The following is a 19,779-nucleotide window of genomic DNA, read 5'->3' as shown; positions in this document are numbered from 1 at the left end:
CCTAATCATGAAGGGATTCACATCTAGATCAGGGGAGGTCATCGTGCCTATTTACTCATCCCTCATCAGGCCCATAATTGAGTACAATGCCCCTTTTGGGATGTACCTTACCAGACACCTGCAGCAACTGGAAAGACCCCAAAAGTACCTCACCAAGAGCATCAAAGGGCTCAAACAGATGCCATATGCTGCCCGGTTAAAGAAACTCCAGCTCTACTCAGTGGCATACCGCCTGTTCAGAGGAGATCTGTGCCTGACGATATAAAGCCATGTCCAACCCGAATTAATGGACACGCTGCACCTCAGAAAATCCAAATCCCATCGTGCTACCCGCTCGAGAGACTTGAACCTCAGCAGTGAAATAAATAGGACATGCTGGAGGGACAGATTCATAACCCAGAGGCTCCCTTCACTCTGGAATAAAATCCCAGTCCAGGTTAGGCAGAGTCCCTCATTGACTCTCTTCAAGAGGAATCTTGATGAGTGGATGGGAGATCGTAGGTTTACCCCGGGTATCACTTCTGTGTCACTGTTAGATAGAGGCATAGTATACTAACCTCGAAAAAGGGCATAGCAAAATAAATTTAAAATGGGTGGCGAAAGCCAAATACATTCTGGCTAGGCTTATAAATGCCCTAGGGCAGATAGCCTAGTATGAACCTATGAACCTATGAACCTATGAACCAATGCAAAATACAAGAAAGCCAAAACAAACTAACCTTTCTTGTCACAGCAATCTTTGACAAAGTCTGAGTGAGCTTTTCCAGTAAAGCATATTTATATGTTTACATTTATATTCTGTCCATATCTCAAAGTATAAATCAGTTTAATACAAATGCACAGGTGAATCCCAGGCTAAAAGAGATGCTATTTTAAAGTTCCAACAAAGTGTGTCTAGGTTTTCTTACCCTTAGAACATATCATTCATTGCATGGTTACAGTCTATATTAGCATGTTACTTATAGTTTAGTATACCTTGTTACTCCTGAAAGAATTTACACTGGACATTTTTAGGTTATCCAAAAATGATTGCCGCTATTGTGCTGTTCTGGACTACTATACCTTACCTGTTCCCACCTAGCCACACTAAAACCTCCTATAAATGTTTTATACAGTATACAAATCTATAAATTGTGGTTGTCCATAGTGCAATAGAAGGTGAGTTACTATGTTTCTAACTCAGTTTCCATCATTTCACTTCTTTTTTGAGCATGTCTCATAACTGACTATTCACTAGCACATGCAAGGCTAAACTCTGTAATTCCTATCCTCACTCTATTCCCACACATATCATGAGGCCATATATTTACACTAGAATTAAACACACCCTCAGTTTAATCTTAAAGACACACCTGAATACTTCAATACAGTCCCCTCACATAGCAGAAAATATTACATCATTAAGAATCAACCAGGGTAACCATTATCATAGCATCCTTGTCTTGAACTATTCCAACAGTAAAAGCAAAACAGGAGGCTCAACATTTTTAATGGCAGTAATAGCACTATATTTCTGCCTTCCAGGTACATAAATCAGGTAAATTACATTTCCGCATATCAGACCCTTCTGGACCATTTGTATAATCTCTTCTAAACACACATCTGTTTCTTCCCCCCAATGATATACACTTAGCAGATAAAACACCTGGCAATACTAAGTGCAAGCACTGGGAATCTCAAGCTGACTATAGTCTATTCCTTTCTCAACTGTCAAATTGTTTATAAATTTTATACTAGAATTAATATTTGCAGCTTTCTTTCTTGGAGTCAGGCTTGTGCATAAAACATGAAGAAAATCAAAAAACTGGGCAAACGCCTGGTTTACACCTCAAGCGAAATAAACAAAAAAAACAACAGGTAGACCACGGCTAAAAAGTCCAGGTTATAAATCCAAGTATCCAAGTATCCAGATATAAATCCACTTCCACTTCCAACAAATTCTCTTTATTAAAACAAGAGTAAGCGCTTTCACGATCTAAAACAACTGATCGCTTCTTCAGACTCATCAAAACAGTTAAAACATTATTATTTAAAATCTAGCTCATCCAATAGAGTCACATTCTACTATGACATCATCTAATTAATCTTTTATGCTACAATTACATAATGTAACCATAACAATTAAAAATACATGTACATCACAATTCATACAAAAATTATTATATTATATATACTGTATGGTATGGTCAAATAAATAATTAATGTTTAAGTGGTCTAGATTTTAAAAAAGGTTTCAACGAAACAGCATTATTTAACCCAGGGGGTCTGTCTGCTTGAAGTAATAAAATCCACTTTTGTTCTGCTTCTTCTACTCTATTCTTTGTGTCACCCCCTCTATTACTTTTATTTATTACTTCTAGAACCATAAAGTTAAAAATGTGCTTTATATTTCCTTCTTCTACATGTTTTGCTAAGGCGTTCGTATCTTTCTTGTTCTTTATATCTCTAAGGTGTTCGAGGATACGCTCCTTCAAACATCTAATTGTCTTGCCTATATAAAAAGCATGTCATACAGTGCAAAAGCTAAAATAAACCAAATTCTGTGTTTTACAATCAGCATAAAAGTCAACATCAATCGTGAAACCTAATGTGGGATGTTTATATATAGATTTACTATATAGATACTCGCATGCCATGCAATTTCTACAAGGGAAAGTCCCCTGTCTATTTGATTGCTTCAATCGCTCCTTAGTAGTAGATTTGTAGCAAAGTTGCCTTTTTAAAGATTTTTTATTCCTGAAGCAAAAGCTAGGTCTATCTTCTAGTACTTTCTTCAGCTCAGGATCTGACAGTAGAACATTCCAATTTTTCTCAAAAATATTGCAGAACCTTCTAACGTCGCTAGAATAAGTTATAGCAAATCTTATTTTCATACTGTTGATATCTTCTCTATTCCTATCTTCTTCTGTGGTATCTGTGAAGAAGGTTTACACTTTCCATCTCTATTAACAATAGTATATTTAATGCTTTCATCTATATCCTTCTTACTATAACCTCTGGCTATAAAGTCCTTTTCTAATGTTGTTATTGTCTTTTGGAAGCCTTCATTTGTATTATGTAGGCGGCTTGTTCTCATGAATTGTCCTTTCACAACATTTTTATATACAAATGTGGGGTGCATACTCGTCTTATGTAAAATGCTATTCCTCCAAGTTGGTTTTCTATACATCCCTGTTGTTAATTCATTCAGATCTGTCTTTTTAACCAAGACATCCAGGAACTCAATAGAGTCCCTTGAGTACTGGCTAGTGAATCTTAAAAATTCAGTGGTATTATGTAAATATTCTACCATCTCTTGTAATTCATCAGTTGTACCACCCCACAGCAGAAAGACGTCATCTACAAAACGTATATACCATATGATATTCCCGGCATGTTTATTCCCATCATTAAATATATACCCATTTTCCCAGGCTGCCAGTACTAGAGTTTGATTATCTGATCGTTCGCTAAACTAAAGTAGACCCAATAAAACTGCTACTTTTCCAGAACTATGTGTTCTTAAAGATTCTTACTTGTTAAAACCAGATAACTGAATGTTGCAAACTGCCATGCCTCCATGATAACAATTGCAAAATACTGAGAATTATATGCCATTGCAAGTAATCCATCATTCCTGTTACACAAATTCTGTTCACTGGCTTAATACACTTTTATTAATTTGTTCTGACTATTGTTTAACGTTTTGATTGTAATGTAAAAAAAAATCTCATTAATTCCAAACATTTCTTATCACTTTACAACCAGAAAAGCTCAGATGAAAATTACCTCAAAAACTCATTTCAAGTTCTAATCAACTCTGCTTACTTTCAGACAATTATCTCAACTAGTTATTGTACAATAATGCTTTTGAATATTGATAATTAGTAAAACTTAGGAAGGGTAATATTTCACATAAACAGAGGTCTGCTTTATGAGTGTTACACAGACAAATTATCTCCAGATGATTCAGCTCAACTTGAATCACAAATGTACTAAATGACCACTTCTTCTTAAACATTTTCATGAAATCATTGTAAATATCTCTTATTTTGGCAACACAAAGGCTAGAGATTGTTACACAGCCCTTGTTAATATTTGTTAGGGGCCTGTTTTTCAGTCATGAAATCACCAATCACAAGTACCCCATAATCCACAGATGGAGGTGTAATTTCCTCTTACTTTAAAATCTATGCTTCGTGCAACACAATTAACTTCAATGACCATTCTTTTAGTTTACTTTGTTTTGTGACCATTTCAAGACTTATATCTTAACTATACTCTGATTACTAGACTGTTTTGCTTTTTTACTTATGTCAGCATAGGCTGGTTTAAGTTCTAATCCAAGTAAATCAGTATGCTGGGCCATGGTAGAAATATTTTGTATACAATCAGAATTACCACTAATATTACGTTGAGTGGCAGCATCCACACAACGTACTACTTTAGATACTGTTTCTGAGTCTATACGAACTATGTTAAGACATATACTTGCCTCCTTTCTGTGCACAAAGTACAATAAACCACTTTCTCGGTTAAAAATGGAGTCACTCTGAATACTAACAGCTTTAACAGTGTGCTCCAGTCACTTTTTAGTGGAATCTCCTTGTCTTACTCTTTTCCTTAGTCCAGCAAGCTGTAATTTTAAATATTCTAAAACAGTACATTTATTAAAAAACTGTAATTTCAAAATATGAAAGCATGTCCCTATGAAAAGCATATATAATACATTGACAACAGTAAAATATAGTCCATTCTTCTGTTAGGATGCTGTATGATAGCTGGTCGTTGCTACGTGAAAACAAGGTAAAATGACCAAACAAAAACTGGTCTGAATGGTACCTCTTGCTGTTTCTTCAGCTGCTCCAGTTGCTGTTGGAATTCTTCCTCCTTCTGTTTGGCTTCCAGTTGGGTGGCCTCGTTCTGCTCTGCATATGCCATGGCAACCACAGCGAGGATCAAGTTAATCAGGTAAAAAGAGCCAAGGAAAATGATCACCACAAAGAATATCATGTAGGTCTTTCCAGCAGCTCGGAGTGTCTAAACAAGAAAAGATGTATAGAGTAGAGAATTTGGAAAATTCAAGAATCTTATAGCTTAACTCATTAATCAGTAACTTCATTCCTAAAGTCTGACATTCGATCCATCAATCAAATGACTGTTTCTTAAATCTAAGCTTGTTACAAAATTCTGGCATAGCTTGGAATGACTCAAAAGTGAATGACAACTTTATAAGTAACTAGTTAAGTAAAGACTGACTGCTAACTAATTAACCATCTATTTACCATTGTGATTTACCATTGCTGCCCTGCTCTTTAGGACTTTGACCAACCCAGAAAGCCTTTCCAAGAAGGTCACATTATGGACATATTTTTTAAAGTGTTTATGAACATTTTCTAAAGTTCTGACACAGAATATGCAGATCTCTGTGGAATTTGATAAAACATCGGGGTGAAGAGACAGGACAGTAAAATGAATGGTAAAATGACTTTATAATACAAAAAGCAAATATGGAAGAAAAATACCTTGCTTAAGACATTCATATAACCAATCTCTGTTGTTTTACAGCTGTTGACAAGTAACACATTTGGTGATGATAATTTTACCAAAGTTCATTGAATGTACATAAATCTTTTATCAGGCTCTTGCTACTTATGTAGTTACCTGTTTATTAATAAGTTAAATTCTCTCATACATAACATTTTTTTCAGTGAGAACCAGTTGTAGTATTTCAATAAATGGAGACTATTTGTTCAAAGCACAGTGGAGACTCCCCCATACTTCTGCTAAGGGGCCCTGATGTTGTGCAGAAAGCAGAGAAATAAGATCTCAATGGCTAGAGAGCAACTTTAGAAGAGAAGCCTATGGACAGACTGGAGATAATTGTGAAAGCAACGTAATGGATGACTTACTAAAACTGTCTTGGGTACAGACTGCATTATGGTGACGACATTCAGCTAGAGAAACAGTGGACAATAATCTTCGTTTTTAGGAAGTGGACAGTGGTCTTTGTGAGAGCAAGAAATAGTGGGGTTCATTTGTCTGTTTGGGCAAAAACAGTCTGAGCTTGCATCAGGTAGTACTGAGTGAAAATGAATAAATGCAAGATAGATTTTTCAAAACTGATATGCTGAAAATCACTAACTCTTTATAAAAGGGATGTTATTTTGGTAACCATTTAAAATGTCAGGACTCACTATGCCCCATCCTAAAATATAGAAACTGAATGACTGAAAATCTGGATGCTGATCCAATATTTCCATTTTTTGAATATTTCATCTTCTCCAATATATCCCGATCTCTGATTTGGTATACATAAGTTAGTGGAGGCTTGCACTCCACATCAGGGGTCAAAAAAGAAGTTTAAAGAAGTGTGATGTAGAATATTTACTTCTCTTTTGTACTTTCAGTCATTTTTTTTTTTTTGGTGTTTCAGGACTCAGCACTGCAAGCCCTGACATTTCAATAGGGAGCCTATTTATTTATTTATTTATTTTATTATGGAGGTTGCTTAGTGTTTCCAGACCTTCATGAACTTCGGAGATAATAATAAATTAATAAGCAGGTTCAGGAGGCAGAGCTCTCTAAAAAAACTCAGGTTTGCCCATCTGCATGTCACAGAGGGAGAAAGCCATGAGTGTGACCAAGATGACCCAAATCAGGGTTGAAGATGCTGGAGGGGGAAAATAGAAGTAACTGATGTGCGACCATGGAGTTAGCATATTTATTTTCCTGGAGTGTGGGGGCTGTTTGGGGGGATGGGAGCCCCCAAATAAAAACAGAGTTTCTAGTTGTTTGGGGTGATCAGAGAGGTTCCCCCCTAAAAGACATCATAGTATGGACACGGAGGACAAATTATATGGAGTGGGAGACAACACAGGTCAGCAGACTTCTCAATAAAATGTATTAAAAATGACTAAGATGTGAAATGTATTTTATGAAATTACTATGAATATATAAAAGATGATTGTAGACTCTGATTTTTGGCTATGTGGAAAGGAAGAACATTTATTTATTTATTTACTCTTTCATGACTGGGTTAGACCCACTAGGTTAATAACCTCTTTTCAGGGGGAAACCTGAGGTGGTATTTATACTACTAGGGGAAATTTGACCGGGGCATCAGGGAATGTCCCCTTCTCATCATTATTGTGAGTGAGAACCATTTTGGAGTAGCACTTCCTGTTTTCATTCCAGGTGCAGAGGTGGTCCAAAGAAACAGGGAGGCAGGTGGAAAGAGAAGGAGATGATATAGTAGTGAAAGAAATTAAGGAGAATGCAAATATAGAGAGTGTAGAGAGGTGTGCAGGATTCAGAGGAAATGTTTCGAAGAAACCTGTTTGATGGAGATAAGTCATCAAATGATGGATGCATAATTGTAACCTTGTAGTCGGGAGGGTTGCGGAACCCAGCCACTGGGAATGCACAAGCCAATGCATTTCTTCGTGCCGGTCCTAAGCCAAGATAAATGGAGAGAGTTGTGTCAGGAAGGGCATCCAGCGTAAAACATTTGCCAAATGAGATGTGCAGAAAACAATACAGATTTACATACCGGATTGGTCGAGGCCTGGGTTAACAACGACCACCTCCAATACTGTTAGCCAACAGGGTGCTGGTGGAAATTGGGCTACTGTTGGCCGAAGGAGGAGAAGGAGAAGAAGAGGGGGAAGGCATGCCTAAATGCAGGAAGAGAGGAGAAAGGTTAGGAGTGTGGTAGTGAGGGTAGGAAATTTGAATGTTGGCAGTATGGCTCATATAGGGAGAGCACTATCTGATATGATGGACAGAAGGAAGGTTGGTATATTGTGAGTGCAAGAGACCAGGTGGAAGGGAAGTAAGGCCAGGTGTATTGGAAGTGGGTTCAAATTGTTATATCATGGTGTGGATGAGAGGAGAAATGGGGTAGGGGTTATCCTGAAGGAACAGTATGCCAAGACTGTTTTGCAGGTGAAATGAGTGTCAGATAGAGTGATATTTATGAAGCTGGAAATTGATGGTGTAATGATGAATGTTGTTAGTGCATATGCTCTGCAAGTTGGGTATGCGATAGATGAGAAAGAAAAATTTTGGAGTGAGTTGGATGAAGTCGTGATGACTGTACCCAAGGGTGAGAGAGTGGTGATCGGAGCAGATTTCAATGAGCATGTTGGTGAAGGGAACAGAGGGGATGAGGAAGTGATGGGTAGGTATGGTGTTAAGCAAAGGAATGCAGAAGGTCAGATGGTAGTGGATTTTGTGAAAAGGATGGACATGGCGGTGGTGAATACGTATTTTAACAAGAGTGAGGAGCATAGGGTGACATATTAGTGGAGGGAGATGCACACAGGTGAATTATATCCTATGCAGAAGGGCCAGTTTGAAGGAGACTGGAGACTGTAATGTGGTGATGGGGGAAAGTGTAGTTAGGCAGCATAAAATGGTGGTCTGTAGAATGACACTGGAGATCAAGAAGAGGAGGAGGAGGAGTGTGAGGGCAGCACTAAGGATCAAATGGTGGAAATTGAAAAAGGGTGATTGTGAGGTGAAGTTCAGAGAAGAGTTAAGACAGGCACTGGGTGGCAGTGAAGAGTTACCGAACAGCTAGGTAACTACAGCAGAGCTAGTAAGGGAGACTGCTAGAAAGGTGTTTCATGTGACATCTGGACAGAGGAAGGAGGACAACTAGACCTGGTGGTGGAATGAGGAAGTACAGGAGAGTATACAGAGAAAGAGGCTGGCGAAGAAGAAGTGGGATTGTTAGAGAGATGAAGAAAGTAGACAGGAGTATAAGGAGATGAGGTGCATGGCAAAGAGAGAGGTGTCAAAGGCTAAGGATAAGGCATATGAAGAGTTGTATAAAAGGTTGGACACTAAGGAGGGAGAAAAGGACCTGTACTTATTGGCCAGAGGGACCGAGCTAGGAAAGATGTGCAGCAGGTAAGGGTGATAAAGGATAATGAGGGAAAATACTCACAAGCGAGGAGAGTGTGTTGAACAGATGGAAAGAGTACTCTGAGGGGCTGATGAATGAAGAGAATGAGAGAGAGAAGGTTGGATGATGTGGGATAGTGAATCAGGAAGTGCAACGGATTAGCAAGGAGGAAGTAAGGATAGCTATGAAGAGGATAAAGAATGGAAAGGCTGTTGGTCCAGATGACATACCTGTGGAAGCTTGGAGGTGTTTAGAAGAAATGGCAGTGGAATATTTAACCAGATTGTTTAATGAAATCTTGGAAAGTGAGAGGATGCCTGAGGAGTGGAGAAAAAGTGTTTTGGTACCAATTTTTAAGAATAAGGGTGATGTGCAGAGCTGTAGTAACTGCAGAGGGATAAAACTGATCAGTCACAGCATGAAATTATGGTAAAGAGTAGTAGAAGCTAGGTTAAGAAGGGAGGTAATGATTAGTGATCAGCAGTATGGTTTCATGCCAGGAAAGAGCACTACAGATGCTATGTTTGCTCTGAGAGTGTTGATGGAGAAGTACAGAGAAGGTCAGAAGGAGTTGCATTGTGTCTTTGTGGACTTAGAAAAAGTATATGACAGGGTGCCTAGAGAGGAGTTGTGGTATTGTATGAGGAAGTTGGGAGTGGCAGAGAAGTATGTAAGAGTGGTACAGGATATGTACAAGGGTAGTGTGACAGTGGTGAGATCTGCAGTTGGAGTGATAGATGCATTTATGGTGGTGGTGGGATTACATCAAGGATCAACTCTGAGCCCTTTCTTATTTGCAGTGGTGATGGACAGGTTGACAGACGAGATCAGACAGGACTCCCCGTGGACTATGATGTTTGCAGATGACATTGTGATATGTAGTGAGAGTAGGGAACAGGTTGAGGAGACCCTGGAGAGGTGGAGATATGCTCTAGAGAGGAGAGGAATGAAGGTCAGCATGACTAAGACAGAATATATGTGTGTGAATGAGAGGGAGGATAGAGGAATGGTGAGGATGCAGGGAGCAGAGTTGGTGAAGGTGGATGAGTTTAAATGCTTGGGATCAACAGTGCAGAGTAATGGCAAGTGTGAAAGAGAGGTGAAGAAGAGAGTACAGGCAGGGTGAAGTGGGTGGAGAAGAGTGTCAGGAGTGATTTGTGACAGACGAGTACCAGTAAGAGTGAAAGGGAAGGTCTACAAGAGGGTAGTGAGACCAGCTATGTTACATGGGTTGGATAGAGTGGGACTGACAAAAAGGCAGGTGTCAGAGCTGGATGTGGCAGAGTTAAAGATGTTAAGATTTGCACTGGGTGTGATGAGGGTAGACAGGATTAGGAATAAGTATATTTGAGGGTCAGTCCAGGTTGGAAGGTTTGGAGACAAAGCCAGAGAGGCACAATTACGTTGGTTTGGACATGTGCTGAGGAGGGATGCAGAGTATATTGGGAAAAAGATGCTAAGGATGAAGCTGCCAGGTAACAGGAAAAGAGGAAGGCCTAAGATAAGTTTTATGGATGTGGTGAGAGAGGACATGCAGGTGGTTGGTGTGACAGAGCAAGATGCAGAGGACAGGAAGAAATGGAAACAGGTGATCCGCTGTGGTGACCCCTAATGGGAACAGCTGAAAGAAAAAGAAGAAGAAGTCGGGAAGATTGTGGGATGATTTACTTAAAGAAATGGGGGTGCAGAGTGAGCAAGAAAATGAAGGAGATATTTCCTTGGGGGGGTGGGGAACATTATGGAGAAAACACAAAAGGAGGATGCAAAGACAATCTTGAAGATTAGTGGTGAAATGGAAAAGAAAACATATGCAAAGAGAAAGTAAAACAGGCAAAAGTGGAGTAGCAGAAAAGAAGGCTGAAGAAAATGAAAAATGGAAGTACATGGTAGGGATTCAAAGTAAAAAAGAAATTGACAAGTATGAAGTGTGGAACAATTTAATAGCTCCTTTGGAGGTAAAAGCACATGAGGTAAGACCACTTATTCTTATTAACATTTTAGGACATTATATTTGAGACTGTTTTTTCAATGGAAAATTTTCTTGGAGAATATGAAAGAAATACTGTAACCTATTTATGTGATAAAAACATTTAATAAGGAAACAAAAAAAGAAGCTTCATCAGCAATTTCGAGCAGATGTGGAAAGAGAGACTTTGAAATGACATTTGAAAGCTTTATGTAAAGAAGTCCTGGAGAATGCAAATGATTATGACAAAAGGGGTTCATGGACTGGTTGCTGGGACTGTAATATTGTGTTAAAATGAAAAGAGAAAACATTATACATATGCCAAGCATGATAAATGTGGGGGGGGGGGGATGGGGTGCTTTAAAATACTGGGGACAACCCAAACATGGTTCTTTTGTGGAAAAGAAGGACATTTGATAAGTAACTGTGACAAAAGAAAACATTTTATTTGTGGGGAAATGGGATATGATGCAAAAAATGTGAACTGAAATGTTATAAATGCAATAAAATTGGACATTTATGGCTGTATTGCAAAAATGAAAACAGTAAGGAGAAAGAAGAAGGGAAGAAAATGAACAAAGAAAGACATTTTGCAAGTAGTAGAAATCGAAAAAAAATTAGATGAGAAAAACAGACGAAGGTTCTGAAATAAGTGATGAAGAAGACATAGATTGGGAAGTAGTAAAAGAGGTAACAATTATATTGGTAAAAGGGTAAAAGACAGAAAAAGAAAATTTCAAGAGATTAATACTAAAGAAAAAGAAAGGAAATGGATGAAAATGAATATATACAGCTGATGATTGGGACTTGGTATAATGGTTAAAGTGTTTGAATCACAAGGTACAGGGTTTGAGTCTCACCTTTGGAAAGGAAATTGGTTAGACTTAGAATGGCCTATTAGGAAAGCTAGCCTAGTAACTAGCTGTGACCTTATGAAACCATGAATCTAAAGAAAAGGGAAAATTAAAATGTTAGTGTGCTTTCTGTAAACGTGGATAGTATTAAGAATATATTAAGAACAGGAATTTTGGAGTTGTGTAATTCATGTGATGTCGATGTAATTATTTTAGAAGACACAATATTTTAACAAATGATGGAAGATTACAAACAGATAAACTATGGGGAAGAAAGACGATCTGGAATATGGAAAATGAGAGGTGTTGTGGAATAGCTGTATTCTATAAAAATACAGTAAATATATTACATGTAACTTTAGCAAAAATGACAAGATTAACTATTGTAGATGTAAAATGGAAATAACAAGTATATAGAATAATAACATTACACGCTTATACTAACGTAAAGAAAGGGAAAGCTTATTTCATTAGATTTTAGGTTATATAGTGATAAATATGAATATTATAATAACATGAGACTTTAACTGTGATTTAAAAGGCACACGTAAAAAGAAAGGAAATGATATAAGAAAAATGTTATAACGTGGTAAGTTAAAACTTTGGGAGAGAAATTCATGGACTTACAAAATATGTATAGAACTGAAAAAGATTATTTTATAGTATCAGAAGGTTTAGTTATAGGAGAATCTTGCAATATGGCTAGAGATAAAAGAAAATGAATATATAAAAATAGGCAAAGGAATAAAAAGAAATGAGAAAGCATGGAATGAAACAGGAATGAAATTAATAATACAGTCATGGAAAGATCATATTACCATGTACATTTTATAAAAATTGGTCTGAATGGTAGAGGTGATGTAGTAAAGATCAAGGGAATATATTTCACAATGAAAGAAATTTCTGTGTTAGGTATAACATTTGGGAATAAAGATGTAAGTAGAATTCAATAGGTAAAAACAATAAAAAATAAAGCAAACAGCTTTTCTAGAGAACATATAAATTATCATTCATAAAAAGGTTTATTTAATAAATTCAGTACTGATGGGAAAACAGCATACTTAATGTATTTATGTTGCCAACAGTATTTGGAAAGGAATTATTGCAGATAATTTTTCATTTATTTGGGGTTCTAGATTAAACCCAGTAAAAGAGGAGTTTTGTATGTAAAGAAAGAAGGAGGAGGTTTAGGCTTAATTAACCAAGTGATATACACTGCTTCATTAATGGATACATGAAAAAGATGAGAGATTAGTAGTAAAACTGTATAAATATAAGCATGAATAATTTGGGAGTACGGTAAAAACAGTAAAAGAGAAAACAGTGTATAAATGAAAAAATACAATTTTATTAGGGAAAATATTTTATGGAAAATAAAAATGTGATGATATAGAAGAAGATAGAAAAGTATGGTATAGAATGTTATGATATAATATTACTATGCAGAATCATGGGAAAATCTAACAAGATGAAAATGTTTAAGTTATAAATATAAAAAACAAATTATGTAATCAGAAAGTAGAATGTCAAGACTTTTTGTGGAGACTAGTAATAGATAAATTGCTAGTAAAAGAAAATATGCCATATATAAAAAAGTGATAGCATATGTTTACACTGTCAAGAAGAATAAACAACAGAACAGGTGTTCTTGAAATGCAAAAGAGTAAAAAGTTATGGGGAAAACTATGTAAAGAAGATGTTTTGAAGATATAAATGAAGTAGATAGAATAAACATGGATATGATTAAATATGGATATAAGAATAGAAGTAAAGTACATGTTAATAGAATAAATAAAAAGTTATTTTAGGTTATGTGGGTTATATGGAATGAAAGAATAAATGAAATTATGTTTAATGGTAAATGGATTCTAGCAACAATATTAATTAAAATCAAATGGTAGTTATGGAAAAAGGAGTAGGGGTCTAATAGGGATGAAAGTTTAACATGGTTGCAAAGGAAATTTTGAATAAGTGTAAACATATTTGTATATTTATATATTTGTACATATGTAAATATATAAATATTTTATAAACAAGAGGTATTCCTGTATATAAATAAAGGACCCCTACTTTTTTCAAGTGGCAGAAGTGACATGATGTAGGGTGCTCATGAGATGCAGAAAATCTCAGAAAATTTTGATTCTGCATTTTCTAGTAAAGATACACTACATGTTATAGCAATTTCTGATGGAGGATTATCAGATCATGCTTTTAAATGATTGATTGAGGAATCTGAACCAGATACTCCTTTGGCAGCCTCCTGGAGCCAATTTATGGCTCATATGGATTATGTTATTTTGCTTATTGCTGAAAAACTGGATGTGACATTCCTAGATAAAAGACTTGATATTTCTGATGTTCCTTTTTGTCAGACTCAGTCTCCCTTATTTAGTTACTCATTTGGATTTTGCCCTTTTCATCTTATGCTGTTGCAATGAAGAAAGTCTGCTTTTATAGATACTTTTGTTCCAGGGAACTTTTCTAACTTGCCTGTAGTATGTATTATGATAAAAAAAATGACATTCATTTTCAAAGGTATGATGTTTGGGATAGCATTATGGTTCCACTTCATGTTTTTACTGAGATGTATGCATGTTTATTGATACTGACAAAAATCTTTTTGTGCCATTTCATTCTAGAACAATGAAAGTGCAGAAATGTTCTTGCGTAACTTTGAAAAAATAAATCCAGTTATCCTTGGGACACATGTTATTTCTGCATTTAACATAAATATCAAACATAAGGTAACTGAACAATTTTGGACCACAAACACTAATGCTGATTTAGTGAGAACTTAATTTTCATCTTGTTGTACTCATGTTTTAATGAAAAGAAATCAATGACAGAAAATTATGGAATGGAGCTTGAAAAGTTTGAATTATATTATCTTTTATTCAAGATAAAGTACAATACATTCCTAGGCTTGCTTGTCCTTCTTTAGTTCAAAACAATTACTCTGAAACAGTTGAAGAAAATAATGTTGTTCACAATAAGACTATTTTATTTATTAACATCTATAGATGTTGTATCTCCTTTACCTTTATTACAGGAAAATATTTCAGATGATTTTATAACTAAAACAAATGGATTAACAAACAGTGATGTTTCCAATAAGAAATCAGAAAGAGTTTGAAGCAGAAGAATCTGTTCAAGCTTTTTAGATTGTATGGATGAAATAACTACATCTATGGGAAAGAGATTGTATAAGAGAAAGTTTAAAAAAATGACTTTCTAAAAAAATGTTAAAAAAGAAAGATATAGTATTCCTGTGTGTAGTCTAAATGTCATAGTATTATTAATGAGAAGAGGAGACTATTATTTTTAATGTTTTGTTTAAATATGGTGACCGATATTTACTGCTTGTTAAATATTAGATTATTATCTAATATTCAAAAATGACAAGTAGAATATATATGGGGTGGCAGAGTTGTATGGAATTTTCAGTTTGATCTTTGTTCTGGTACTGCAATTATAACTAAATCTTATATTGATATTTTGAATGTTTTAATTCTTGTTCCTGTTAGATTACTTGTTTGTGATATTAAAATTCATACAGATATATTTTGGTTAATTGCCATATATGCGACTACTTCTACAAAAGGAAGAGAAGAACTTTTTTTCTAAAATAACACCATATGTCCTTTTAAATAGTCATATTATTATTGGAGATTGGAACTGTCATGTTAGAAATGTTTCAAGATCTTCTAAGGATGTTAGATGTGTTTTGGACATTCTGAAATATGCTCATATTTTGTTGGGCCCTTATATGGAACCTACTTAAAAAAAAACGGGAACTTTATTAACAGAAATAGATTATTTTGCTTATTCTAGAACTTTAGATGTGAATTTCTGGATTCCCTTCAGCTGATCGAACTGCCAAAATGCCAAACGTTATATGGCCAAGATCATATAACCGATATTTTGGAAGTTCGAACAGAGTGAAGGGAGATTGCCGCTGTTTTCCTCAATATAGTGTGATCTTCGAGTTGGTATATTTAATTAGCAGGAGGTGTGGGGGGGCAAATTTTTTTTTTTATTTTTATTGCAATTCCAAACTTTTGAAATGTCTGTTATATGGTCTCAGCCATATAATGTTCAGCATTTTGGCAGTTCGATCATCTGAAAGTAATCTGAAATTCTCTAAGTTGATTTCTTTATCTTTAACAGATTATAAGGCTATATTGTCTAGACTTTTTACTTCTACTTTTTTTGTAAGGTAAAGTTTTTTTAAAAAAAATTAAACAGGTGGGTTCTTGATACTTTTGATTGGATAACTGTTGCATCTTACTTTAAGAGATTTCTCTGTGAATTGGACTTATTGGTGGATACATTATAAACTGAAACATAAAAAATGCTTTCTGTTTGTTAGAAAGACAACTCTTATAACATGAAAAAAAAAGATTATAGGTCAGCATGGTCTTTATTTGAAAAACAACTTAATGATACTTCTGATATTTTCTTAGAAAATTTAGTTAAGTGAGAAAGTTTGAATTTATACATATTATATTTATTATTACATAAGCAAAAATATTTGTTACAAGGAGTTAAGAAAGATATTTTCCTTTTTTTGACAAAATTATCAAAAGGGATTCTGGTAATATAGATTATTTTTATCATCTCAAAATGTCCTTGTTTCTCACTAATCAATCTGATATAACACATGAAGTTTGTAATTATGTTAGACTTTTATTTTCTTATTTTTCTGGAGTTTCTACTTCATGGAGAGTGAATAAAATAAGTGAGGAAGGTAATATTTTTATTAAACCTATTGATTTATCTCAATTAAATCCATTCATCCATTGTTCTAAAAAAATTAAATGCTTTATCTTCTCCTAGTCTAGCTTTTATAAATTTCTGAATGATTCCCAAAAGCACATTTTTCTATATATCTTAAATGAGTGGTTGGATTATATTATTCTGTATGATTCTATTTGTGAAGGGATTATCCATTTAATTTTTTTTTAAAAGGTGATAGGTCTGATTTAAAAACTTGGGACCATTAACTCTCACAAATACAAATGATACATTTTTTTGTAACATTCTATGACTTAAACTTAGTAAAACTTTCTTAGATAAATATACTAAAGGTCTAGCTATACTTAAGGGATGATTTAGTGGAGATATATTGATTATTGTATGAGAAATTGTAGACGATATTTTGTGCATGGATCATGGCATGTTAATTTCTTGCGATATTTGTAAAACATATGATTCTGTTTGTCTTTATAGTTTATTTGAATTTTTAAAGGATTATTGTATTTGCCCAAAATTTATAAACATAATAAGATATAGTATGTATTCTAAATCTTAGGTATGACCTTTAGTTAATAAATTTATATGAAATTCCATCTCTGTTAAATGTGGTAAAAAACAAAGATGTCCACTTAGTGGATTTTTTGTTTTCTTTAATTATAAAAGCAATTATTGAACATTACACTTTTTTGCAAAAAACATGCAGTATTATTTTTCCTAATGTATCTTTGCCTTTATTTCTGTCTTATGCTGTTGATTTGTCTTTTATTGTAGATTCTGAGAATTTTTTTATCCTGTTTTGAATGATATTTTTTCTAGTGTGAATATTATAGGCTTTCAACTACATTTTCAGGCATCTAAGGGATTTAGTAAAGTTTTTTTCACATGCTATACTATTTACTTCTGAATGTATTACTATTTTAGATATGTCTTTTGATTCTGAACAAATATATTTAATGCAATGTTATTGAAGGAGATAAATTATATATTAAAAAACTGGAAATGTTTTAACTTTTCTTTTAGATAAGAACATTTATATTTTTTACTCTATGTTTTTGAGTGAATTAGTTTATTTGAGACAGTTTTCCCTTTTCCTAAATGTAAAGAAAACTTTCTTTTGGAAATATTTTTTTCTTCTTTTCTTTGGAGTAATAGATTGAACTCAGTTAAAAGAATATATGTATTGTCTACTTGAGGATGATGGTTTGGGTTGATTAATCCAGTACTGTACATCTCTTCTATCCATGTATAATGGATTTTGATTCATTTTGGTAATTTAAATATGCATAGTTCATATATTTTGTTATGGAAAAAAATACAAAATATATTTGGAATTTGTTTTTGTTTCTAAACTTATGTGTTCTCCTCCTTACATTATAAAAATATATATTGATATTTTTTGTTGGAAATTACATCCTATCAAAAATTATTTACCTAGGAGATTTTTTTCTGTTATGCATTCTTTTTATTATGATAAGATTTGGAATCATATTTCTCTTCCTATTTTAAAATGTATAAAGCAATGGCAGGAACAATTCCATTTATTGCTAGGTAAATTTCCTGTTAAGAGTCAAATGAAATATAAGACAGTGTCAGATATGTCATATTGCAGAAACTATACAGTATATTTTTATAAGTGTTCTAGAATTCATTTTTTGGACAATTTTCTTATATTATTTTTCTGTTGATTTTATTTTTCTCTTGCATAGTGATATGATTCTGTATGCCTGCTATGCAAATTGTCCCATGACATTGCATAATAATTATAATATAGATATGTTATTAATTAGTGTTTTGTAGGGTATTCAGACTACTCAGTATGATGAATTCTTATTTTATAAGATATGGATTGTTTTATTGTATTAGGTAACATACATAAATGGCTGTGGCAGAAAGGGTGGGGGCATGTGTGTATACAATTTAGCAAGTAATATGCTTGATTTTTTTGTATGACTGGTATTAACTGTATTCATTTCTATTTCTATGTATATAATTGTTACATTTAATAAGAATCTCTGCTTTTTTCAATAGGCGCTGTGGAATCTTTTACATTTACCTGAGCTATAACCAACTCAGGCAGATGGGGCCTAACTTTAATGCATCATCTGAAGGATGATACACTCAGGAGTGTAGCACACCATTATTCTGTACTGCAGTATCAGCAATCCTTCTCCCTTGTGTAAAAATATACCCCACAGCCTACTGTAGCAAAGGTGGGTGTTCTACCTGCTAACATATTTATCAGCTTCATATATTTCTGAAAGGAATCATAACCATGATACCTATGGTTTGAAAATTAAGCTAGCAATGACAGAAATTGCTTCTGAATAAGATGGAGCTAGCACAGATAGAAATCTAAAGAAAAAAAATGTAGCAGAAAAAAGATGGAAGGGGAAATTAAATTGGTAAGGAGAAAAACTGGTCATGATAGAAAATACTGTTGAAGCTCTGGATGAAGAAATGAAGGAGTAGGTGGTGGTAGTAAAAGTCAAAGTTTTAGAGCAGATTCAAAGAGATTTAGAGAAACAAGGTCCTGAAAAGGAAGTTTCAGTGCTTCTGAAAATATTTGGACGAAATTTAGTCTGAAATTCTTCAATGGAAGATAAAAGTGAAAAGACGTGTGGGCAGATGAACATTGGAAGGAGAAGTAAACAGAGAGGAAATATAATTAATATTTCGAAAAAGAAAGAGAAAATGAAAATAAAGAAATTGAGAAATGAAGACATGTGACATCAAACATAAGTAGCTTGAGATTAAAAGAGATAAGTTGGACTGTGTTAAGAATGAATTTGCTTTTCAGGATGCAAAGTTGAATCTAGTATCATGTTTGAGTTTGGAAAGAACCTGTGAGGATTGCTGGAATGTACACCAAACAACAAATGGAAATGAATAGATTTTTTACTGAAAAAGAAGGCCAACTTTGGGAACAGCTGCAACATAAAACTACTAAGTTAAGTACTTCTGTGGCCAAAACAGTTTTAAGATATATTTGAGAAGAATAAAGCTAATGCATGAGTATGAAATCACAGTTTTACACATTGTATGGGTGAAGCAAGAATTTCTTTTGGTTATATATTTATGTCTTCTGAACTTGACATTAAAAAGAATGCAAGGAATTGTTTAGTATGGGAAAACATAATTAGCTGTGTGAAATATTTTAAAAATTAGAAGACAAAGAGTATGGGGATGAAGTAATTGTGTGATAATGGTGATTATTGAAGAAGTCATTTAGAAAGAAGAGGTATGGTTATATGCCACAAAACAAAAATAATTGTCTAGATAAAGTGATTAGTAAGATTACCTTTACGTAAACAGTG

At 34.3% G+C, this 19,779-nt stretch overlaps 1 protein-coding gene across 1 annotated transcript in view; it reads right to left on the bottom strand.

The window, feature by feature from the left end:
* Positions 1 to 19,779, bottom strand: part of LOC122788286 (sodium channel protein type 4 subunit alpha-like) — a 1,768,016-nt gene that overhangs the window by 701,836 nt on the left and 1,046,401 nt on the right. Inside the window, exon 11 of the mRNA XM_044055359.1 lies at positions 4,822 to 5,019. Coding sequence (XP_043911294.1) covers positions 4,822 to 5,019 — 198 coding nt within the window. The remainder of the gene's footprint in view (positions 1 to 4,821; positions 5,020 to 19,779) is intronic.

This window comes from Protopterus annectens, chromosome 13.part0 (genome assembly GCF_019279795.1).
Source record: "Protopterus annectens isolate FY-2018-M chromosome 13.part0, PAN1.0, whole genome shotgun sequence".
NCBI classification, from domain to species: Eukaryota; Metazoa; Chordata; order Ceratodontiformes; family Protopteridae; genus Protopterus; species Protopterus annectens.
Note: the sequence above shows the minus strand (reverse complement) of the source record. Positions and strands in the feature narration are given on the sequence as shown.